The sequence below is a fragment of the Argentina anserina genome, chromosome 6, assembly GCF_933775445.1.
Source record: "Argentina anserina chromosome 6, drPotAnse1.1, whole genome shotgun sequence".
Lineage (NCBI taxonomy): Eukaryota > Viridiplantae > Streptophyta > Magnoliopsida > Rosales > Rosaceae > Argentina > Argentina anserina.
Genome location: NC_065877.1, coordinates 29,246,334 through 29,271,354, shown reverse-complemented (window position 1 = coordinate 29,271,354; position 25,021 = coordinate 29,246,334). Strand labels below are relative to the sequence as shown.

General features: G+C 37.5%; 3 protein-coding genes across 4 annotated transcripts; 2 read left to right on the top strand and 1 right to left on the bottom strand.

Annotated features, from left to right (window-relative positions):
* The first annotated feature begins 4,282 nt into the window (after window positions 1–4,282).
* LOC126801126 (probable galacturonosyltransferase 15) lies at window positions 4,283–8,850 on the top strand. Its single transcript, XM_050528592.1, has 6 exons — window positions 4,283–4,645; window positions 4,885–4,928; window positions 5,480–5,638; window positions 6,645–7,226; window positions 7,322–7,624; window positions 8,150–8,850. Exons 1-6 carry the CDS (start codon window positions 4,429–4,431, stop codon window positions 8,432–8,434), a joined length of 1,590 nt encoding a protein of 529 aa, XP_050384549.1. The 5' UTR covers window positions 4,283–4,428; the 3' UTR covers window positions 8,435–8,850.
* A 1,702-nt stretch (window positions 8,851–10,552) lies between these two features.
* LOC126801127 (agamous-like MADS-box protein MADS1) lies at window positions 10,553–22,240 on the bottom strand. 2 transcript variants are annotated; one of them, XM_050528593.1, is made up of 9 exons: window positions 22,198–22,240; window positions 21,735–22,039; window positions 19,422–19,500; window positions 12,998–13,059; window positions 12,806–12,905; window positions 12,657–12,698; window positions 11,091–11,132; window positions 10,814–10,992; window positions 10,553–10,655 (listed from the first exon to the last, which is right to left on the bottom strand). In XM_050528593.1, the coding sequence occupies exons 2-9, from the start codon at window positions 21,974–21,976 to the stop codon at window positions 10,652–10,654; spliced, it is 750 nt and encodes a 249-aa protein (XP_050384550.1). In that variant the 5' UTR covers window positions 21,977–22,039; window positions 22,198–22,240; the 3' UTR covers window positions 10,553–10,651. The 2 variants fall into 2 exon arrangements, with proteins under 2 accessions (XP_050384550.1, XP_050384551.1); XM_050528594.1 differs by lacking the exon at window positions 10,553–10,655 and having other exon boundaries at window positions 10,810–10,992.
* Window positions 16,352–17,142, top strand: LOC126801128 (BTB/POZ and MATH domain-containing protein 1-like). Its single transcript, XM_050528595.1, has 2 exons — window positions 16,352–16,445; window positions 16,573–17,142. The coding sequence occupies exons 1-2, from the start codon at window positions 16,386–16,388 to the stop codon at window positions 16,897–16,899; spliced, it is 387 nt and encodes a 128-aa protein (XP_050384552.1). The 5' UTR covers window positions 16,352–16,385; the 3' UTR covers window positions 16,900–17,142.
* Window positions 22,241–25,021: the final 2,781 nt, after the last annotated feature.

Sequence of the window (25,021 nt, the reverse complement as noted above, 5' to 3'; positions counted from 1 at the left end):
AGTCAGATATCGGCTTTTATAATTAAGATCTGTCTCGATCGAGATCTGAGAGCCGCATTTACATCGATCGATCATGGATGAAAATCCAATGTTATAGAAACTGATCAACAATCATATAATCAACGGCACTTTGTCACTTGACTCCAATTTTTTGTGAATATATATATATATATATATATATACATCATGAGGGTGAAAATTACAAAAGAAATTAGAACAGGATTACCTTTTATAGTTTCTTATATCACTATCACGTAAATGTCATCTCAAGCTAATAAACACCGACAGTTCGATCAACTACCTCTCATTAACCATTTTTCATATTTATATTTAAATTCTATAACAGTTATTGTTTATGAATTATCAAACATCAAAACAATCCAAACCATTTTAGTGCCACATACGTGGAGTTGCAGAGATGGAAAGAAATCACAACTGGTTTACTATTACAGTAAACCAAGACCTTCTACAGTTCAAGGACTTGTGTGTTTCTCTTCTTGAGCGATACCTATATGACCTAAATTAATGAAGATCCCTCCCAAACGGCTTAATCCATTATTGAAACATAACCCTCATTTTCATATACAGCAAAACATCACATCATGTCAACATATACTTGTGAAGTCGGGTCTGTCCCAAACATTTGCTGATACGTTTTCTGCATTGCGATCCATTCTGAGAGAGCAGATCAATAATAGAGATGCATTAATTTGATAGTCACAATCCTATATCGGAAGCTACAGCACATATAATACCGCGAATTTCTCGGGTTAGCTTTCTATCAATTCAGGTAAGTTATTAAATTTGGAAATTGAATAAAAATTACATTTTCGTTTCCTCGTCGATGACAAACGAAATGAAACCGGTTTCGGAAATTTAAATTGAAAAACGTTACATTTTATGTGACTTGAGAATTGACTTTTATTCGTCGCTTGTCTCCGAAAACTTCCTAAACGAAAGTTGTAGAGCTCGTCGATACAAATTCGTGGACACATCATGCGTCCTAATCGAACGTCGTATGTGGAAGTTATTATCGACGGAAGTTGATTTCTGAATTTGAAAAATGTATAAAAGAGAAGTTTTGGGAAACTCTAGTTTCCAAAATTGGAAACCGGCTCATTCTCTCTCTCTCTCTCTCCTCTCCCCCGGTTCTCTCCCATCGCCTCTCCTCTCTCTCTAGAAAATTCCCTCTACAAGCCACCGTGCAAGACACCGCCGGTGTCGTTGGAATCGCACGGCCACGGCGCGTCGATCAGTGGTGACGGTGACGCACCCCAAGCGAAACTCTAGTAGCGCCGATGAAGCACAGCGTCGGCTCCGTCAATTTTGACGTCGCCAGCGTCGCAGGAGCTCAGTGTCACGACTGCGAGTCCTCCCTCCTCCTCCTCGACACGATTCCACCGGCGGTGAGGCTCGAATCGAGCTGCAACTGCTCTGATCTTCAAATCTCAATCCGAAATCTTGCGGCGGCGATTCCAGCGGTTTCCAGTCGGTGTAGGGCGAATTGAAGGTATGGTTGTGACCTCCTCCTCATGCTCTTCACTTTTCATGTTTGATGTTTGTTGTTTTGTGGAGTTTTGGTCGGAGGTGGTGGTGGAGCGCGTGCCGCCGTCTGTGGCGGCGCGTGGGAGTAGCAGATGGTAGCGGGGGACCGGTTAACGACCAGGGCCGGCGTAGAAAGTGAAATGTGGGAGTTTTGAGGGCTGCGTGTGAGGTCACGCGCGCCGGTTTAGTCGGAGCGTAGCCCGACGCGCTGCTATTGTGGGTGGCGTGTGAGCGCCACGTGCGACTGCCGGAGGGGGCGCGTGAGCCCCATGTGCCGTCACGTGCGGCGGCGCGTGAACAGTAATTTTGTAAAAAGTAATTTATGTACAGTAAACTGTAAAAGTAATTTCTGCATAGTAAAATGTAAAAGTAATTTATGAGCAGTAATTGTAAAAGTAATTTATGAATAGTAATTTGATGAATAGTAATTACATGAACAATGATTGCGCAAAAATCGTATTTTGCTGAACAGTAAACAGTTGTGATGTTTCGGCATCTGAGGTTTTACGTAACGTTCCTAACTAGTTTATTATACAACTATGACATGTATTTGCTTTCGGTATTGTGGAAATTACGCTCAGGAAAATAAGGGTGAGTAAATCTCACTATGACGAGTCTACCCTTGGCGGTGACTCACATTTACGTTTTATTTAAAATATCGAACTATGACATGTATATGATATAGTGGGTTGTGTATGTGTATAAATGGTAAATATGATACATATATATGAGTTGCTATATTATAAACTGTCACGTTCTTATTTCCAAATGAGTTTTACTATGGCAACTATATTTGTTTTATTTAAGCAAGAGTCGTTTAGTTGTTGTACAATAACATGTGTGGATTGTTATTGTACGTGGTTTTAACTTTGAATCTTATTAAAACGTTTTTCTATCTTCAGACGTGTTGGCAGTATCAGAACCAAGCCTTGGCCGGGTGACAGTTACGATTCAGTTAGAGCTCTAGTCTGTCTTCCGGAGTACTACATGAGGGGTAAAAGATGGGTTGCATGGGTCTCATGAGTACCCATATTTTTGTGATATTGGGTAACATATGGGTTGCCTAGTATCTGACGGCGTACTGCATGAGGGTTAACATATGAGTACATGGGTCTCATGAATACCCGTATTATGAATGTAATTTGGGTAAATAGATGGGTTACTTAATGTCTCATGTGTACACATATTTTCAGATATTATTAGACATTCAGATGGTTCATCCTGTGTCTTATGAGTGCATTTATATTTAAATGTCATATGTATTTTCTTTTGTATACTATGTGTGTTATATTGTTGGTTTACTCATACGAGCTGCAAGCTGCAAAGCTTACCGGGTTTGTGTTTACAATCCTGGTGCACTTCGATGGTGTATGAGATAGTTATGCATGTGTGGATTAGCAGAATTGAAAGAGTACTCTGAAGATTTTCGAAGTTTATTATTTCTATTTGTGGTGAGGATTGAGAGGATTTTACATTGCTATTTGTTATAATACTTGAATTATAAACTGGTTTTGTAATAATCAAATCGACTGAGATGTATTATGAACTCAATTACGATACACTGTGACTATAAGATGATTTTAATATATTTGAGATTGTTTTAAAAAAATTTTAATGACTTTAATTTCGAGTGATAATTTCGGAATTGTGACAGCACATGACGTCGTCTTTTTCTTCGCAACCATAATTTGTAATAAGTACGGTGACTCGATCAGGGGTGGTAATTGAAGAGGTTTGATTTATTGGATCAGACCTAACTAGCTAACCAATGCAGTCAAAGCTGTCTACTCAGAACTCCTGCATGTATTGCCCCTTCAAGCAGAGAAGGAAGAACCGAAAGGGATCGATGTAATCTTCCGGCGCGCTTTCACCTACAGTATCGAGTACCCACATCATCGTCATCAGAAATGTATTGTCACAAGTCTCATCAATTTTAACAAGAATTTATATAGGTGAACATCCTAATAAATGACGAGATCTTTACCAAGCCCGGATACGTTATTATTATTCCCAATCAATACCCTCCAAAATAGTATATTTAGCACCCCGGAATTTTACATCTTGATTTTGTGTCTCGATCCATCCATACGTAACCACTCAACGAACTAATAATAACTGTATAGCTACCAATCCTATAGATACTTCCGCCACACTGTACTCTCCACGTGGAAATGAACCACTTTCTCTAATACTACGTGGAATTGACATTATAATTGTTTCTTAATTTTTGTAAAAACTCTTAAAACAACCTATATAAAAAAAATCGGAGAGAATAATAAAAAAATTTGGCGTAAGCATACCCATTGTCGGCACAAATAGAAAGTCATCAGCGACAGATCACCACCCCGGGTGGGCCCCGACAAGAAAGAAAGCGAGGGAAAACCCAAAGAAAAGGCGCGTGTGTAGGTGGTGTGACTCTCCCTCTTAATTTGTCGGTGAGATTAGTGGCCAGATCCGTTATTTAACCCCTAATCCAAGGGCAGAATTACCTTTTACCTTTCTATTTTATTGCGTCACACCTCCTCATAAAAATTCCCCCATCTATTTCCCGCGGCTTTCAACGCGGCTTTGGTTTTGGCTTTTTCTCCCTAATCATTATTTTTATTTTTATTCCCCCAAATTATTTATTTAAAATAAAATAAAATAATTATTAAAACCGAATAAAAAGAGAGAGTTGAGGCTACTCTTCTACTCTAGTACTACTCTGCTCTCTTCTTCTTCTTCTTCATCGAGCCCGTGACCTCTCCCCTATCTCCATTTCCGATCTCGCTCTTTCTTTCGATCTCGCCGTCCATTACTCCCTCTCCGATCGTCGATCGCCGGAAACTCATAGCATTGATCGATGATGAAGCCGCCGGTGATGAGTTCGTCGCGTTCCGGCGCATGATGAGGTTCTACATCTCCACCACGGGGATAAAGAGGTTAACGATATCCAACGCCGGCGCCGGCAACGGGAAAGGATCTCCGGCGCCGGCGAGGAGATTCTCCGGCAGGTCGCTTTTGCCGCTCGTCCTCTTCCTCGCGCTCCTTTTGCCGTTTCTTTTCGTCAGGATCGCCTTCATTGTTCTCGAATCCTCCTCCGCCTGTTCTTCGTCGCCTGGTAAATGTTTTTTTACCTGAATCCGGTAATTAGTGAGATTTGGTAATGCCGCGATTGGCGGAGCTGTACATTTCATTTTTTACGTTGTTGCTTCGTCTCGAATTTTTTACCTTGATTTCTGGAACAATCGGAAATTGAAACCGGCGTTCATTTCAGAATTAGCTTTTTAAATTTCTCTTTGAATAACTTGAAAATATCTCAATTTTTTTAATATTTAGTTTTGGTTTTGGTGAGTGCAGATTGTACAGGATGGAGGTTCTTCGGCGGCAGTGATGCATCTCTTGTAAGTGTTCCTTTTACTTGTGAAAATGCATAACGCCATTTTTGGCCACCTTTATTGAAGCCATAAAATAGCATAATTAGGGACTATAACACCAAATTATATTAACTTATTTTCTGGAACAAATAATCATCGTAATGCTGGATGATTATAGAGTTGTTGCATAGTAGTAGGAAAACTCCATAGTGGAGTCAATGGATAAACGCATTTTGGGAACTGTCGGTTTGTATTTATATTTATAGTGTATCACCATCACTACTCCCCAGTTGCTTTCGTGGACACGTGGCCAGTTGCCCATTTTCAGCCACTTGATCCTTTGAATTATGTAGAAAAATGAAAAATAATAAATACAAAATAATTTTTGCCAGCAAAATTCTATTTCCACAATTGTATTTGTGTTATGGAAAGCTTCCTTTAGCTGGGAGTGGGAGAAGCACTCAGAATATGCACACAATGGGAAATACTCTTTTGGGTTTATCTACATGACCTTATAAATGATGGGAGGAATCAGCCTAATGTGTTTTGTTTTTTTAACGTGGGTGATGGATTAAAAGCTCAGGGAGGAATTGACAAGAGCACTACTAGAAGCAAAGGATGGTAACATTGATGATAATGAGGGAGGAGGTGGGATAGAGTCGTTCAACCAGCTTGTCCAGGAAATGACGTTAAAACAGCAAGACATCAAGGCATTCGCATTCCGAACAAAAGCTATGGTACATTGCACTCACTCTCACTAGTCTATACATTTCATTTTTTTTTACTTGTAGCGGTTTGTTTTGCTTCATTTTCCATCATTATTACTTGGTAGGCTGATGCCATGGTCTAGTCCAACCACATGGAGTCGGCAAGTTTTGGTCATGGACTTAAATCAATTCCAACTACCCATCTTGGTTTTATTTAGTATGCTCAGCTCTCCTGACCATTATGAGCTTCATCTGCTTATGTTAACAATCGCTCAAAATTCTTAGCTTATATACAACCAAATGGCCATATTAAGACATTTGTAGTCATACTATGCATTCCCACCAAGGGGTCATTTTCTGCAGGCAGTGCATGGAGCTGTGCCATCATTATCTATGGCCAATTTATTCGGTGTGGTATTGTTTATATTCCAGAATCTGAAAATTAGCTGAGCAACCTTTTTAGAGGAACTTCACTTCCTCGCTCCTGATATGGAAGAGGCTACCTTTACTTGGGATTGCCGAATTTTTGGACCACTGGACTATTAAAGCTGGTAAAGTGACTTGACTGAGTTGCTGGCCAATTTTTGTCCACTTGTTTCTAGCTTCAATCAGTTAGGTAAATAGAATTTGTCCATGGTCGAAATTTGACTCAGAGTTAAATTCAAATGAAAAGTTGAGAACTTGCATTCTGTGGTAAAAAAATATCATTACGTGCTCTTCAGAAAATCATCACAGACAGTGTGAGACTGATATATAGCGAAATCGAAGGTAAACGAACTGAGGTATCATGAGTATTCGGTTAATGAGATTCGTTGTCAAATCCAAGTAGATTGTTGTTTTGGTTTGCTATCTAGTCGGAAATGATGCCAGTTCTTTACTTCATTAGGCCCAAGCTAGAATTTAGTAGAACCAAGCCTTAGGAATAAGACTGAGATTTTGTGTTGAAACTATTTAAAGAATCTATTTTTACACAATACAGACACTTCTGTGTGTATACCCTTTTGTACATATTCTTATATCTTTGGGTAATGTGTAGCTATCAAAGATGGAACACAAGGTTCAGTCAGCCAGGCAGCGGGAGTCGATTTATTGGCATTTAGCTTCACATGGTGTGCCCAGGGGCGTACATTGTCTTTGCCTCAAGTTAGCTGAAGAATATGCAGTAAATGCAATGGCTCGATCTCGTTTACCATCACCTGAATATGTTTCTCAGCTCTCTGATCCCTCCTTTCACCATCTTGTTCTCCTAACAGATAACGTCCTCGCAGCTTCTGTTGTTGTCTCTTCTACAGTCCAAAATTCAGCCAATCCTGAAAAATTAATTTTCCACATAGTCACTGACAAGAAGACTTACACCCCAATGCATGCGTGGTTTGCAACTAATTCTATTAAATCAGCAGTGGTGGAAGTTAAAGGGTTACACCAGTACGACTGGTCTCGGGAAGTAAATGTTGCGGTCAAAGATATGTTAGAGATCCACCGCTCTATCTGGAGACATTATTACAAAAGTTTGAAAGAGCATGACTTTGAATTTGATGAAGAACATAAAAGATACCTAGAAGCTTTGAGTCCCAGCAGCCTTTCCCTCATGAACCTTCTTCGAGTTTATATCCCTGAGGTAATCCTTTATTGCCTTCAGATATTTCCCTGATGGGATGGATGGTGTTGTATGTAAGTTTGTAATGATATTATCTAATTTCATTGACCACACAGCTGTTTCCAGATCTCAACAAGATAGTGTTCTTGGAGGATGATGTTGTAGTACAGCATGACATATCGTCTTTATGGAAATTGGATCTCAGTGGAAATGTTGTTGGTGCTGTTGTCAATTCATGGTGTGGTGAAAACTGCTGCCCAGGAAGAAAATACAAGGATTACTTCAATTTTTCACACCCTATCATTTCATCCAACTTTGTTCATGATCGTTGTGTGTGGCTGTATGGTGTGAATGTATTTGACCTTGAAGCTTGGAGAAGGACCAATATAACAGAGACTTACCATCAATGGCTTAAACTTGTAAGTACTTTCTAATATGATCCAGTAATATGGAAACTGCTTGGAAGTTAGTCACATGCTCTTTTCAAGGATTTGCTAGATGGTTTCATCTTCATGTATCTTGGTAATTATTAGCTTCTAAGTTCTCATTTGTTAAAGAGGCATATGGCCACATATTATTAATATTATTAAAAAAATCGGAAGTTTTGTAACTATCAGGAGCAGGAATTTTATTCATATGGTCATCATAAGGAACTGATCTTATTCAAAATGATATAACCTGAGGTTTTCTATTTGGATTCGCTTTATGTCTTTAAGAGTTAGTACACTTTTTTTTTGGACGTGATAAGAGTTAGTACACTGGTAGACAAATGTTTTAGTAGCATCTCGTGATTGCATGTGATAGTACTAATTAGGGTAGCATCTCTGAAATGAATGTTCTATTCTGGAACATTGATTCTTGATACAATTGAATTTCTCTATCATGTATGTATGCATTTTATCCTTGTCTGTTGTCATGATGCTAAAATCTTGTTTGTGATTCAGAGCCAGCAATCTGGGTTGAGTTTGTGGTCTCCAGGTGTAAAACCACCTGGCTTGATTGCATTTGAGGGTCATGTGCATCCTATTGATCCGTTGTGGCATGTGGCCGGGCTAGGTCATCGCTTCCCACAAGTTCCTTTAGAGATAGTGGAAGCTGCTGCAGTTATACATTTCAGTGGCCCAGCAAAGCCATGGCTTGAGATCGGGTCTCCAGAGGTACGAGGCTTGTGGAAGAGACATGTAAATTGTTCAAACAAGTTCATTAGGAGATGTAAAATCATGGAGTGAGGAGGACGAAGTTCTTTTTGCTCTCACATATTCATTTTGGGACAATAGCCAGATGAGCACATAGTTTGGGACCAGAGGGAAGAAGGTTAGGCTTCAGCCTCTGCTTATCACACTAAGCTTCAGACACCTGACATGGTTATTTCATGTTCATAGTAGACGATAGACGAAGGTACGCAGGAGATATAATACCATAGAATCAGGACATTCAACCTTCATTATTGCATATAAGTGATATATGTAAGTTTCATGGAAATGTAACTAACAGTTAATGCTGTAAATTTACTCAGGTTATTCAAATTGCTTAGCTCAAATCCATGGAACTGGTTAATAAGGCTATTCATGTCTGTTGGTCATAGCCTCATAGGCATAATACATTCTGTTTGGGATTAGTCTCTTCCACTAAAACAGAAATCATATGGGAATGTCTGCATTGCTCAATTTTGGAGCACTCTGGTTGTTTTTTTCCTTGTTTGTGGATAAATGGGTTAGGCAAGGTGTGGTATCAGTCATATCTTGTTATCTTGTTACCAAATTCATCAGAGAATTATAAGGGGCACAATCACGGGTATGATGAATGCTTTGTCTGAGAATGAGACGTAGGGAATGCGCAATAACGTTTGCTTCTTTCTTATGCCGACAGATATTTCCGTTATTTTATTTTTTTTATGTTTATGAAGGGTTATTTTCAGATTTTAATCAAGTAGAAGAAAGTAATATCATGTTGCAGCTGTTAAGATTTTAATCATTGGTAAAATTCTTGCATAAAACATTAAAGAAAGACACAAGGATGGATGCCATCAATGGTAAATTTTGCCCTCCATGGGAGACTAAGATTATTCCTGCTCCTCAATTTGCTTTAACCATTTTAAGGAAACAACCTTACAAACTCTCCGGCAGAACTTTTACACATGAACTTTTCAAGTGTGGGAATGGGTTGGTTGTGTCCAAAGCTCTTTTACTCGATAATGTAAGCTCGGGTTGTCTTCGCGCAACTTCACTTTTGTATCAACCCAATAATTGCTTATTTTTGTACTGAACAAATAATAGGGCACACAGGTGCCCCTTTTGCAGCGGTTTTTCTCACCGGAGATTAGAGAGATGGAGAAAAAAAGATGCATGTTTGTCAATGTGGTTGAAAAAAAGACACTGTTTGATCGCCAAAATGTTCGTCTTCTCGATAAAGCATCTGAGTTTTGCTCACACAATTATACACAGATTTATATCATTTTCTTAGAGAAAAATTTATATCCACTTTCATACTATTTTTGTTGATGAACATGTGAGAAGAAAAAGCTCAGAAGAACAGCTCATTTAAGATGATTGAGATTGAATGGCCAAAATTGGATCATTTTTTATGATGTTAAACATATAAGCCCTACCATGCAACATATCCACCGCCCTCGGTTCCCTGAGCATCAGGCAATCATACAAATCCCATTTGCCACAAACTGGAAAATGCTTATGATCTGTGTAACAGTGTTTGATTAAATCATTGTGTGTGTGTGTCCAAAAAATGAAAACATAACATTTTGCTGGAATTACCAACTGTCGCTGCCGCTGAAAGATTGTTATCACACTCTAGATTGAAACTATGAGTCTATTTTTACCTTTTCACTATCTTCGAAGAAACTAGTCTCGTACATGTGCGATGCACGTGTTTTCATTGCATGGTTTTGCATAATTTTATTTAAGTTTTTACGTAATTCTATTTACCCCAAGGGATATTTTTGACAAAAAACATTGGTAAGCATTTGTGGTTTTACGTAATTATACTACTGTCTTGTATGTGAGTATAAGACTACAAAGGGGTATATTCGGAAATTCATATTTTGATAATTGTTTTTGGTGCTCGCTTTATAGTAGTAGAGATGAGCATATCTAGCAAATAAGCGTAGAATTTGGGTAGGAAATTGAATAAACTACTACGGTGTCATAGAATCTGAGTACACATCACAAAAGAGTAGTAGTTCAGAGTTACAAGAAGTACGTACCTAGCTAGTCAATACAGAAATTATATATGGATAGACTTCGGGTAGACATGAGTATTTTACAAATTAACTGATTACTCTTACATATATGTACTTATAATCTAGAGACAATCTGATAAACAGAAGAGGTAATATAAATCACCATATTGCCTTGTAGCATTGCTCATCTGTACTATTATTTAATTAGGAGAAGAGGCGGGAATATTTCATCAGACTGCCCTTTAGCATTTCAACTGCATCCAAAGAAATCAAAATAAGGAGATGAAAACTTTTTGTTATGTGAGTTTATTTAGTTTCCAAAAAAGAGTTTAAGCATTATTAGTTGCATATATATATATATATATATATATATATATATGCATGCAAATGTCGAATGTTATGAAATTCTTACACAAGTTGGAGAGGTGTCTGGTTCTGCCCTTGGCGATTATAATGGTGGTTGGACTCAAGAATAACAGGAAGGAAACTCCTATCATATGATTGAGGAGGAGGCATTGATTGCTCATATGCAGACGATGTTCCTGGCAGCATATTTGCTTGCTGCTGTTGTGCCCTGTCATTTTCAGCAATCTGTACCATGTAATGTAACATTAACAATCAAATTTGTAATGTAGAGGGAATCTTAATTAAGTCAAAATTTAGGGTATAATCCTAGATGCAGGAGAGACCTTTGCTCTCAGAAAATTGTTATGGTTTTGCAGCTCGATCTCCTGCACAATGTGCACACAGTCTTCAGTTAAGTTGATTCATCAGTTGGATAACTAAAGAGAGGTCAGTTTGAGGAAAAAAAAAGGGAATAATGCAATGAAATTTTTTTTGAGTGAAATTCGATTGCTGTCCATCCCTAGTGCAACTTGATTGAATTATCAGTCATATGCTGCAAAGGCTTGAAAATGACAACCAACAACTAGTGTGCGATCACCACACAGGTAAAAAAACAACAACCTAGAAACTAGCTTGGGACAATTTGCAGTCATCACATGCTGCTGCGTGCCAAATAATTTCAGAGATAGCTATGCAGCCACTTGAAGTGACCAGTATGCATGGCATAATGTCAGGCTACTGAGGAGTGAGGATCATATTCATATGTAACATATGATTCAACGAAGACTATCTATATTCTTTCTCAAAAAGAAAAAAGAAAAAAAAAGACTATCTATATACAATATCTGGAAAAGACATCTACCCCATAGTGGTTTTTCCCAATATTATAAAAGGCTAAGGCGTAGCCGAGGCATTTTCGGAAGAGTCTCACCAAGGCGTAAGCCTTGAGGCAAAAAACGTAAGCCTTATGTATGAATTCCTATACTTATGCATTAATTAGTATTATATGTAGTCTTACATATAACATGATTTGTAACCAAGATAGACATGATAAATGGTTATTCTTTCATAACAAATACATATCAAAACCATGCAATTAACCAAATAACTTTGCATAACATAAATCCATATATTAAAGTACTAACTAGTCTTGAAATAAAAAAATAAAAAAACAAGAACAATGTTTGGACTAACTTCAAACTTCAAAATCGTCATCATCATCAATTAGAATATCACTATTTAAATCATCAACCAAATGACATCATCACCATCACCTCCAACAACATCATCTCCAACACCAACATAGGTTTGGTAGAGGGGATCGGTAGAGGTGGTTTTTTTAAAGTCTCAATCTCAAAACCTAAAAGACCCTGTCCAAAAAAATAGTTTTTTAAATAAAACAATTGTCTATTCAAAAACAAATCTTGAACTAATTTTTTTTGAGGCCTTCGCCTTTCGCGCTTTAAAACGCTCCATGAAACGCCTTTCGCGCCTTGGTGTGCGCCTTTTGCGCCTCGGCAACTAAGGCTAAGGCCTTTTAGCCTACGCCTTCCGCCTTTTACACCTTGAGGCTTAAGCACGCTTTTTAAAACTATGGTTTTCCCTAATTACTTTGACATGTAATTTGCGGCACTAGACTAAACTGTCTAATATCAATAATATACTAGACTATTTGGTAAGAGAAAATTATCTATATAACAAGCATATCACATATGATCCCTCTCTAAATGAATTTCTAGTATTATTATGTAATGAATAAGAGTAAACATTCTTCTACAATAAGAACCTTAAGGGGGATGTATGCTAATCATAGTAAGCACTAAAGTAAGTCAGAGCTCAATGAACCACACGAGAATTGAATATAGCTAGCTAGAGAATAGGAAATAATAGAGAAAGAAGATATTAGTTACCCTCTTTTGCATATACTCGATTTCAGCAAACAGCATTTCATTCTGGTCGCATATATATTGAAAAATGTTAGTTGATATTCTGATATCAATGAGATGTGAAATACTTACGTGAATATGTTCCAGTTACAAAAGGATAGTTTACTCAATACCTTTTTGGATCTAATTCTGCTGATTCCTTTCTCCAATCTTCCTTCTAGGTTCTTGAGCTCCTTGACGTTCAAAGTGCTAAGAGCTTCACCAAGTATATGCCTGCAGACACCATATATACATATCAGAAGCGTATTCTATGCATACATAGATATAAGATAGATTAATTCCACAGTATACACTTGGTGCTTCACCTGTTGGAATTCTGAATTTCTCTGATCTGTCTTCTTAGTTTGGATGCTTCTTGCTGATAAAACTGAGGTCATGAATGTAGGTGTAGCATTAGTCAAACTCGTAACAGCTTAAAAGTTTCAGAAGGTGGATAGTGATCACAAAATAAACTGTGTCAAGCTATGTTGCACGGACACGGACACGGACACGGCGACACGACACGGCGCGACACGGCGACACGGCAAATCTGAAAAGCTTCTCTTTCGACACGGCTCCGACACGGCAAATAAAAAATATTTATATATATTTTTAATACATAAAATAAATTAACAATACTATTATAAAGTTGTAAAATTTATCAATTTCATAACAATGTTTAAGAAATAACATCAAATAGTCAAAAAATGCAAGTGACAAAGTGCATAGTTTTACATCATACTACAAAGTATTCAAAATGTAGTTAAATTAAACTTCTCAAAAAGTCATAAAAATGCCTCGATAGCTTAGGAAATCCGCACTATCTCCATGACCTTTATTACCTACATATTTAAACCACAACAATTACAAAGTTAGCCAATTATATATGGACCTAGTAAATCTTCTCATATTGAACAAATATTCAAATATAATTTACCTCCATATAGTTAGGCCTCAAGACTCCATCTCATCATTGAAAATCACCCTCTCTAATGCCGGTTCATCAAGGGACAAAGTTGCAAGCTCTAGCATATCCACATTCTCCTCCACCAATGACTCATGGCCATCCCCCGCAAGATCCCACATTGTGTCCTTGTTTTTGTAGTAGTTAGGATCCCTCCTAGCCAAAAGTCTAAGATTGGTATGAATATAAACCAAGTCTTGAGCTCTTTTTGGCTCCAACTTGTTCCTCTTCAAACCATATATGAAACTATATGTGCTCCAATTGCGTTCACAACAAGAAGATGAACAAGGTTGATTGAGCAACTTGAGAGCTAAAGTTTGAAGAAGTGGTGTAGAAGCTCCATAACTTGCCCACCAAATTATAGGCTCAAAATGAAACTTATTCTCCAAAGCTTCGGGTGTTGAATAATCCCTCATGTTCAATGAAAAATAGGCAAATTCCTCCATCACTTTGTTGCGAACTTGGGAATCCGGAAAGAGCTTTTGAAGACATTTCCTCCTTTCATTGTTGAGCTCGGGATCTCTATGTGGAGGAACCCGATTAGGAACCTCCTCAAGCCATTGGGAACTATAATACCTTGGATTCAAGGAGTGTGCTAAGCAATGAAGAGATGTAGAACTCCTAGTCCACCTATGTATTAAGATGGAGTACACCACATTATAGAATCTATCTACCTCTACATCCTTCTCCGCTAAGACACTTGCAAATTCCGGCTTATAAATTGCATTCCTCACTTTCTCAATCATCACATCCCACCACTCATAAACTAAGTGAAGACAAGGTCTATCCAAATCTGTCATCCTTATCATCTCATATATAGGACCCATGAATGCAACTATGAAATCAATTTGGTCCCATAGCCTTTCTTCAATAAGCATCTTCTTCACCGCTTTTGCCTTATTGACATCATCTTCCTTATACATGTCCCATCTTAGACTAATAACCATAGCTTGCAAGCCACTCTTCATCTCCTTAAACCTTTTAAGCATTACAAAATGAGAGGCAAATCTTGTCTCCGCAATAGTGAGCAACTTCAAGGCACAATGATCATTATACATAGACAAACGCATGCCATGGTTCATGATAAAGTTCTTGACAAACCACACATCATTGACAACACTTTCAGTAAGCCACCCCAACTCTTTCTCTACACTCTCACCCGGGTCATGTGACTTTGCCTTCAATATATCCTTCAAAACAAGATTGAGAGTATGAACCACACACGGTGTCCAAAAGATACGTGGATGTGTAGTCTCAACTATTGCACCGGCAGCAGCGCACACAGGGGCATTATCAGTCACCACTTGAACCACATGTTCGGCACCTATCTCATTGATGGATTCCAAAAGCAATCTACTAATTTCATGCTTGTCTTTATATTGCCCTTCACAATTTATTGCCTTTAACATAATAGCCCCATTGGTGGAAGCAGCCATCATATTGATCAATGGCCTTCGTTGATCATCGGTCCACCCGTCGGAACACAAGCTTACACCGGTCTCCTTCCATGTCTTCTTAACGGGTTGTAGCACCCGTTCAATGTGGCGCCTCTCATCATCAAGAAGAGTGGTCCTCAATGCATTGTACCCCGGGGGAGTATAACCCGGAATGTGTGAAGCACGAAGGTAGGAGTCTCGGTAATAAGGATTTCTTGCAACATTGAACGGTAATCCACTAGTGTAAAACAATCTTGCAACTTCAGCATCACATTGTTGCCTCTCTTCAATCTTGAAAGCTTTGGTAAGATGTGGACTCACCACCCTTCTCTTTTTGCTTGCATCATCCCTCTCCTCCAAGGGAAAGTAAGTTCCACTTCCTGACATAGAGAAATTTGAAGGAGGCAAAGAAACTTTCTTAGGAGCTTTCTCCCGCAACTTTTGCTCACAAAAGGATAGAAGATGATGTACTTCTTGACTCTGATCATCATTGATTTTGCTACAAATCCTGACCCCTGTGCCCTTTTCTTTAAGCAAATGAGACCTAACTCTAGAATGTGACCCATTGAAGCTCACATGGCAGAACTTACATTCCCAGCTAACATTTCCTCCTGCGGTTTTGACAACGTTTCCATCATCATCAAGCACTGTATGCTTAATAACATATTTCCAAAGAGGAGCACTTAAATTTCCCACATCAGTTGTGTTAACACTGCGTTCGGTTGATGCTACACTTGAACTCATCCTATTAAAGTATTCAACAATTAAATCATCACATCTAATTACTTCTACTTCAATAATCAATACTCAACATCAACAATCTAGACAAACACTACAGCACTACCTCTACAATAGCCAATATCATTCTACAATTACCTACACAGTTTCAGTCCTATATCACTGTACAACATTTCCTTTTTACTCTTTCTCAGTCCAAATCTAAACAAGCCAAGTGAAGTAAAGTTTAAAACAAAAAAGTAAGAACAGTGGAAAAAAAAACTCCACAAATTATCAAATTAATTCACCACTATAACAGACTGACATCATTCAATAAGAGTATGAATTTCTTAGAGATATACTCACACTGAAACAATGACCTTGGTATTTCCAAATTCTGCATATGCAGATCCTGCAGCAGCATTGACAGCACCAGTCTTGAAAACTGTAAATTACGAACACACTTCAGTTTCTTTATGCGCATACTAATGCAATTGCACAGCGACATAGAAACAGATGTCATAGTCGACCATTTATGAAAGAAAAACATTATAATCAGAAAAAGTAAAACATTATAATCAGAAACTATTTGGTCCTATGAAAGACCAGAACTTTCATTGCATAAATGTTGAGGACATAGAGGCTCCAGTCTTTAAGGTATGATGCCTATCTCTTTCTCTGGTTATTATGTGTATAAGTCATTATTCAACTAATGCTTATTGTATGTTTCTACCAAGATGGGATACTAGGATTGACAATGCATTTATCCCTTTTCCATGTGTAGGCTCTACTTCATTTCATGTATTGGGATTCACTGCCTGACATTGAGGATCTTACTGGCATCAATTCTCATGGAGCTGCCACTCTGATGGCTCAGCATCTGCTTGCTGCAGCAGATCGGTATGGCTTAGAAAGGTTAAAATTGCTGTGCGAGGAGAGTCTGTGCAAGGATGTAGCAATTAACACTGTGGCAACGACATTAGCTTTGGCAGAACAACATCACTGTTTCCAGTTGAAAGCAGTGTGCCTCAAATTCATTGCGACACCTGGAAATCTACAAGGTGAGTCTTTTATATCTCTCCAGTTTTGTTTAACTAATAACTTAAAATGAATTTAGCTTTTAAAGATGAAAGGTAAATCATCATCCTCAGCAGTCCCAGATGAGATTGTTGATGATGATTATGGACGAATTAAGTTGCTCAAGTGGATTGTTGAATAACTCTAAAAAGCTGTGCTAGAAATATAGTGTAATCAATCATTGCAGAATGGAGAATCACTTTTGTATGAGTTGCAATGTTCTGATATTCAAATTCCTGCTTTATCTATTGATGTTTTGATTTTGGATTCAGTAGCATCTTATGTACAAATTTGTAATACATCATGCTGGCTTGATCCTTGTTTGTCTTTGTCTAATTATATGGTCCCTGGATGTGATGTATGCTTAAGTGACATATAATAATACTCTCCTCGTTCTAATTTTAATCAACGGTTTTACTTGATGTGTTCAACTATAGACTATCCAATGATTCTATCAAACTGGGTTTAGCTACAATTGTTATTTTCCAGGTAACCTTCATATAACTAGTATAAATTATTCACAAAATGGGGGCAGCAACATTAGAGTACGATGTAATGAAATTAAGAACTGGGGCCTCCATAAGGATACTTAAACAGAAGCAACTACCATTTTGTGTTTCAACCTATTCTAGTAAAGTAGTAATATTATTATTGGCATTTAAATCTCAAAATCAAGTAGGCACCTTATTCCTTTGAAATCTTTATTCAGGTCTGCAAGCAAGAGCTGTGCAAAGAAAACCTGCAGAGGATGGGCATACAACAAGCAAGGATGAAAAAAATTACTCTCACACAAACAGGAGCACACCCTGACACAGAGGCCCTCCTCCCTACCCTGAAATGAAAAAAAGATAAAACAAACACCCCACACAGTATAAAGTTGAAGACTTTGAGCACAAATTGAAAGACCCAGATACAAACATGACATGAAGACTGGGATTTGATGCCAAGGTTATCAAAACACTTTGTTGAATTTGAAAACCATATTACCCGTCAAGATATATAGAAGAACATTTGAAGTATATATGATAGAACCTCAATGATTAGGAAAGATCACATACCTGTGCCTTTATTGAAAGATCATATACTTGTGCAGTTGTGCCTTTGCTTGAGAGATCCCGATCAAGAGCAGTATTGCCTGCGATTTGAGATTTGAGGCTTGGAACTGAGTGAGAGGCAGAAAATGATGTTTCTGAAACGAGATTTCAGTTTTAGGTTTTAGGTTTTTTTTTTTTTTTTTTTTAAATTGTCAAATTGCTGACGTGGCGTATCCATGCTGACGTGGCGTGTCGGTCAACGTATCCGAAAGTCAACATTTTGCGATACGCCACGTGGCGTGTCTGATACGTTAAAAATGCGTATCGTGTCGTATCGGCGTGTCGGAGCGTGTCGGACACGGCGACACGCCTCCTCTTGCCGTATCCATGCAACATAGGTGTCAAGCCATTAGCTTCCAACGTTCAAGCCTTTCCTAAAGTATCTATATCTAGACTTCAGAAAGAGGTAAGACTCAATCTATCAAATCATATAAATGGAACAGATCATAGATTGTAATGCGCTGAAAGATTTTAATTCACTTTAGATTAATGAATCATTTGGAATTACAAGAACACAAGAGGTGTGCCTGATCACTAGCTACAATTTAGTTTTGTCAGAATATGAGTGTTATTGATGAGACTTGGGCAGATGCATGCATAATGTTTTGGAATAATGCAATGTTCTAAAAAAACAATTCAATGAACACTTTTTCAAGCCAATATAATCAGAACTATCGCATATTATGAAGGAAAAAACATGTAAATGCTAAAATGGTACATGTATAAGCGAGTTGTGAGTCATAGATCTTTTTGTATAAGATCAACAAACTTCTCCAGCTGAACCAACATGTAACGTAACTCTAGCTCTCTACTATCCTTCAACTTTGTATCCATTAATTAACTCTAAAAGAAGGTAACTAATAGAAATGGAAATGTTTGGCATTGGGTTAACAAGCTTAAAAGATTATAAATCTCTTCATCTCTTGCAAAACAAAATGACAGTTCAGAGGTTTTAAGCTCTATTCAGACTCAAACTACATAACCTAGGCTGTCCAAAACACTGTGAATAACTGTGTATCATAGGGTTTATCAACGGAAACTCTTAGCACTATGAATATGTATGTGCTTGGTGTTAATCAATTGGACTATATGTATAAAGCCTTTTGAATTTCTATATGGAGTCCCAGGAACCAAAACCAATGTAAGTTGTGCATAGTGTACACTACTCAGCAAGGCCATAGTTGAACATATTAGTATTAAACAGATCAATTATATATGCAAACCTTTGATTTGAATACTTTTGGTTCAAGAGTCCAAAATGGGTTCAGTATTACTGTTTCGATCTTATAACAGGAATAAATGACGTCACGGTTTCTGTGTAGTTACAAAACTATGTCAGACCAGCCTTAGGGTTTGTACTCTACATATATGAATTAAAATCTCCCTTGTGAAGCATATATATACTCAAAATAAATATGAGTACCTTTTTCCCAATTATGATCTAAAAAGTAAAAGGAATTACCTGAACATTAGCCTCAGTAACAGATCCAGTGTTTGAAGAATCACAGGCTTTCTTGTACCTGTCGATTGTTGCTCTAACACTGCGACACCAAAACGTACGAAATTAAAGCTCAAAACTTTGTGATACGATTTAAATACCTAATCCAAAAACACAGTTGAAATTTAGAATTAAGAAAGTTACAAAAACAATTAGGTATGGAACATTCTATGCATAACAGCTGTATGAAATTTCTGAATAACAATGGTAACTCTAGATGTACAAAGCTAATAATTAGGATATAAGCCTGAAGTGAAGATCATTTCATGTAATTAATCAGAATTAAATTTTTTGAAGAATAGTGTGTGAGTTATGACATGATGAAAAAAAGGTTCGAGGGGTTTTTTTTTTGCCGATGCCCTAGACTTGGCTCCACCAGAGTTAATATATGGTATAGTCTGATGTTCTATCACATAGAACTGAACCAAACAAAGCATTCACAACCTTAAATCTGTCGAGCCACTGATTGGCTACCTCTGCCATGCTGGCAGAAACTCCGATCTATGATTGGCTGCCCTTTTCCAGTCTCTAAATCACTGACACGTGTCCAAAACCCACTACACAGTGTGTAATAACCTACAGTTACACCCTCATACCCACCTCGATGGTCTAAAACCCACGTAAAACCTTTAATCATTTCCCAGCTCCCATTTTATAATCAAAAGGTTCTGCGAGGAATTTATTTCCATTGTGTCTCTGAAGCACTGGCTTCCATTCTGGGATAATTTCATCCCACACTTGCCCTCTCCATTCACCGAAAAGAGCCTGAACTGTGAAAGAAACCCTCAGCTCTCATTGGCTCGTACCCGAGTGCCCATTCTTCAGTCCTTTCGACTTTAATCGAAGACTTCTTGGAGTATATGCAAGTATTCATAAACTCATCTAAGTTTTTAGGTAAATGATCACTCCATGAGATTGCCTAAGATTAAAGCACAGGAAGGAATCATGACACCAGCTTCTTTTGTCCAGACTGAAGAACAGAAACATCATATCACAATGACGTGACCAAAGATTCGTATGTTGTTGCTCAAGAAAAGAAACAAACACAGCTAGCTAGCTAATCAAGAAGACCTAAGCACATGATTCTATGAGTTCATTAGGGGTAAATTGGTCAAGAAACCCCAACTGTACTAAACCCTAATTAAACAAAGATCTCAGCTTTGGTGCCTGGAGACTATACACAGATTTCCGAAAATTTTACAGAACTCCCACGTATTGGGGTTTGGAGGTCATAATCACCAGTATGGTAGTTCTTTTCTTATGATCTGTTGAGATTTGAGTAGTTTAGTAAAGACAAAACTTTAGCATCTATTAGGCTATGAACCTATGTCTCAGATCTGCATATATATATATATATATATACTCATTGAAGAAGTTGTATGAATCTGGGTGAAAGCACCTAGCTTGACTTTCGAAGCCCTAGCTAACAGGACCTAATTCTTCCCCCTTATGCTCCAGGAAAAGGGTAAAGATGGCAGATTTTGTAGACCCCCATATTTTTAATTAAATTAGTACTGTATTTTTTTATAAAAGGAATCAGTTCGGGTTATGAACATGATTAGTAGTAATGAGCTTGTATTAGATTTTGCTTGTACTGTTTATCTTAGCTGACATAACTATAAGGAAGCGTCAAGAGATGATAAGGGAACTGGACAGCTTTATGCAGAGTCATACTTTTCATTGACTGATACATGACATCTGAAGAGAGAGAGAGAGAGAGAGAGAGGAAAATGGCAAGTTCTGCAGCAATGGAGATACAAGCAAGCTAATCTAGCAGACCTGCAGATCTTTGGAAACCTAAGCTGAGTTTGCTTTCAGACAACAGCTACTCTTATTTCTTCTACTACACAATAGCCACTTCTCTTTCTATTTCTCACCCTCATCAGATCTGCAATATATCCCAGTCAAACAAGAACTAGAAGAGAAGAAGCAGTATAAAGAAATCATAAACAAAAACATAGCCTAAAGATCTATTCTTGATAGGTTGATAAGTGAAATATACCTCAAAGCTCATAAAGCAAAGCAAACAAAAAGAAGAAAATAAAGTCTTTATGATATAAATCTTCCTTAGGGCCACACTTTAGTACTCAAGCTTCATGACCCTAGACCCAGAATAAGCAAGACAATTTTAACTCTCATGTACTCATAGGTTCATTATCTCCATATCTTTTCATTAAGTCAAACAGGAACAACCTTTGGAGGGTAGTCTGAATCGGAGCAAAAGGAAAAAGGAAAGGGATTGAAAACAAAGCACAAAATCAAAAGAAAAGACTTAACCTGTTGTTAGCATATTCATAGAGGCGGCCCCTGGTGGAGAACACAATAAGAGCAACTTCAGCATCACAAAGGACAGATAGCTCATAAGCTTTCTTAAGCAAACCGTTGCGGCGCTTGCAGAATGTGACTTGTCGATTCGTAGTGTTTTCGATCCTCTTGATCTCAATTTTCCCTCTTCCCAGTTTCTTTTGGGAAGAGCTCTCAGGATCATCAGCTGGTGTAAGTTGTTTTGGGAACTCCATGATAATTTGCGAAGATGATCAAAATGGTAAAAACTGCCCCAAATTGAATGACTTAGTTCATATCTGTTGAAAAAAGAAAAGGCCTCAATGTGATCATACCAATATAACAATAAAGGAACAGAAGGATTAAGTTGATCCTTTGCGTGTGAGTTTTTTAAACCCACTAGCCAAAAGTAGGAGTAGAAATGAATTGTAGAGGAATGATCGAAAGAAGAAATTACTTGTAGAGTTGAGTCTCTCTTCTGGTTCTTTGTTTTGGTTGAGTTGAACTAGAGTTTGCAGAAGTGGAAAGAGTTTGGTTCAGCAAATGGGTATTTATGGACAGAAAATAGACCTCTCAACCATGACCCAACACACACTATGGTTTTGCTTTTGGTTGGGTTTAGAATACTATATATGTCTCTCTAGCTAGGTTAGTAATGTAGACGAGTAGAACTATATAGAAGGAGGAATATAATTATGATATGGAGCTCGCTATATGGTATAGCTTGAAGAGTTTATTACTTTCATGCTCCATTAACCATCCATTTCTTCATGTATGGCGAAAAGGGATATTGATATTGAAAAAAAATGAAAAATAGGTCTTTTAAGTTTTAAGACAGTGACTTATTATGATGATCGAATTGAATGAGAGTTTAAAATGGGACCCAAGTTGATCAATTAGCCAATAGCCAAGTGTTTCAACAGAACTCGATCATTCTCTAGAGCTTCGATCAATGCATTTCGAAGGAAAGAAATTGGAGAGATCACCAAAGGATCAACACGAGATCATGATGATAATACATGAGATAAAAATACAAAATGAGAGGACCTCTCCCATGTTAGTTGCTTGTTGGATTTGGCTTGGCTTTCATTCTAGATTTCTTTCTGACCTCATCACAACTGCAGGTTTCTCTCTCTCTCTCTCTCTCTCTCTCTCTCTCACACACACACACACACACACACACATTACAACAGATAGTTACTTGGTAGAGTATTGACGCAAGTGAAGGAGAATCCCATGTGATGCACTCCTGTTAAGTACTTGGTCTTGAGCTCATTTTGGGTAAGAATGGAATAAACCCATCTGCTTGTGTTACGTCCGTTACACTTCATTTGATGAGGAACATTTGCTTCATTATGTTAAGTCCATTTATCCTTCACTCTGATGTTATCTGTCATTACTTGATCAAAATAATTTTAACTAGTACTTCGATTGATGGTTTAACAAGGGCATGCACGTTTTTGTTCGCGAAAATATGTTAATGCATGTGCATACAAATTAAAAGAAATTTGGAGTTGCGATCAATTTCAATTCACAAGTAACATTTTAATTAATCTTTAACAAAACTCATTTAAGATGAGTAGAAACGGATAGATAGCCAAAAGAGAGACCACACACAAAAACTTCCCAGAAAAGGAAAATTGAGTTGCTTATTCGATTGCATATATGTCGCATAAGGTAAGGTGAGTATTGAAAACTTGGATCGCTATTCCTGATCGAACAACGACTATTAGTTTTCTTCGTAAGAGATCTAGACAATGAAGGTAGGAAATTCAAACTCGAAATTTTGACCACGAGAGTACGTAAATGATCTTAATCACGAACACCAGAAGATCTGTCGACATTATTGATCATTCGGTTGGTAAATTTCTTAACGGACTTGTGTGTGTGTGTGTAACTGTGTACGCTTACCTAACAGCTTAAACTTAGGTTGAAATGTCTCGTCTCTATTATATAGCCAGCATGCAACTATCCATCGATCTCTACGATGCCGAACTTCCATAGGATATTATGCCGAACTTTGATTTGATCGACTGAGTAGGCACTCCAATATGATAACAGACATAAATTTGATGTTCCCCTTTTGTAGCTTTAGCCCCTCAAAGAGAAGTGATATGTCAAAACTTAGATGGATCTCTTCTCATGATTTGATTGACCAATATATACATAAGAAGTCCTTAATTTGGACCCTTTGCAGATGTCAGAACAATGAATGCATGCAATAAAAGACGAGAAAAGAAAAGGCATGTATATAATGGAATCCAAAATGAAATGTGTTCTTGTTCATTTTCGCTTATGTATGAGACTTCTTGTTGATTTCTTACCACTCACGTACACTGATGATCATGCATGGGATATTATTAATTAGTGTTGCTATTATACATCAATGTATGTTATACATCCCACATCTGACGGTTAGCAACATATATTATTTTTCTAACCCCACTCAAAAAACAATATCGACCGTCGGATATGTGATGTATAACATACATTGATGTATATTAGAATTTTCCTGATATATGTCGACTTTTATCTTCTAACTAAAGGATGTGACCAGCGGAAATGGAAGAGGGAAGAGGATGAGGGAAAATTGAATTGTGCTATGAGCTGGTTATATTCTATCAACCCGTACGTCATAATACACGTTCATAAACTCAAACCAATTAGAGGAAAATTTTCCCTTTCACAAGTTTGTAGTCACTGATAGATCATAAGCACTAGTCCGATCAGTGCCAGCTAGAATAACTTAATTGGTGAATCATTCTAAAAAAAAATTGAATATTTTGCCATTATCAAAATTGAGCCTAGCTATATATGTAAACCTAGATAGGTCATTATGCACAAGGACGAAAGAAGAAAGCTTTTGATAAACAAGTAATTGGTTAGGCAATCCTAACTTTCTATACAAAATAGCTACTTTAGGCTATGATTATCCAAAAGAGGAATCACGATAATGGAGACGTTGAACATATCGATTTCCTTTCACAATCATTTTTTATTTGATTCCTAATTGTTAGCACATATCTGGTTTTATTGGAAATTTATCTTGGATCATGCAATTTCTGCTAATATTGTTATGCTATTCTGAGATTGACACTTAACAACAAGAGCATATAAATATCGTCAAAAACAGACTATCTCCAAACCGACCTCATTCCATTCAAACTCAAAGGATGTTTTAAATCCTTTTTATATGAATTCGAGACAAATTAAGGTTTCTAATGTGAGAAACCTAGTAAAGCACAGTAGATAATGTACAGAAGTAAAGCACCTTGTATGTA

What these genes read in the sequence shown, in the direction of transcription:
- LOC126801126 (XM_050528592.1), top strand. Translation starts at nt 4,429, where the DNA reads ATGATGAGGTTCTACATCTCCACCACGGGGATAAAGAGGTTAACGATA. An exon ending in GCGGCAGTGATGCATCTCTT is followed by an intron (nt 4,929 to 5,479) that starts GTAAGTGTTCCT and finishes ATGGATTAAAAG; the next exon opens with CTCAGGGAGGAATTGACAAG. An exon ending in TTCGAGTTTATATCCCTGAG is followed by an intron (nt 7,227 to 7,321) that starts GTAATCCTTTAT and finishes TTGACCACACAG; the next exon opens with CTGTTTCCAGATCTCAACAA.
- LOC126801128 (XM_050528595.1), top strand. Translation starts at nt 16,386, where the DNA reads ATGAAAGACCAGAACTTTCATTGCATAAATGTTGAGGACATAGAGGCT. An exon ending in TAGAGGCTCCAGTCTTTAAG is followed by an intron (nt 16,446 to 16,572) that starts GTATGATGCCTA and finishes TTCCATGTGTAG; the next exon opens with GCTCTACTTCATTTCATGTA.
- LOC126801127 (XM_050528593.1), bottom strand. Translation starts at nt 21,976, where the DNA reads ATGGAGTTCCCAAAACAACTTACACCAGCTGATGATCCTGAGAGCTCT. An exon ending in TATGAATATGCTAACAACAG is followed by an intron (nt 19,501 to 21,734) that starts GTTAAGTCTTTT and finishes TTGGTGTCGCAG; the next exon opens with TGTTAGAGCAACAATCGACA. An exon ending in TCGAGTATATGCAAAAGAGG is followed by an intron (nt 11,133 to 12,656) that starts GTAACTAATATC and finishes CACATTGTGCAG; the next exon opens with GAGATCGAGCTGCAAAACCA.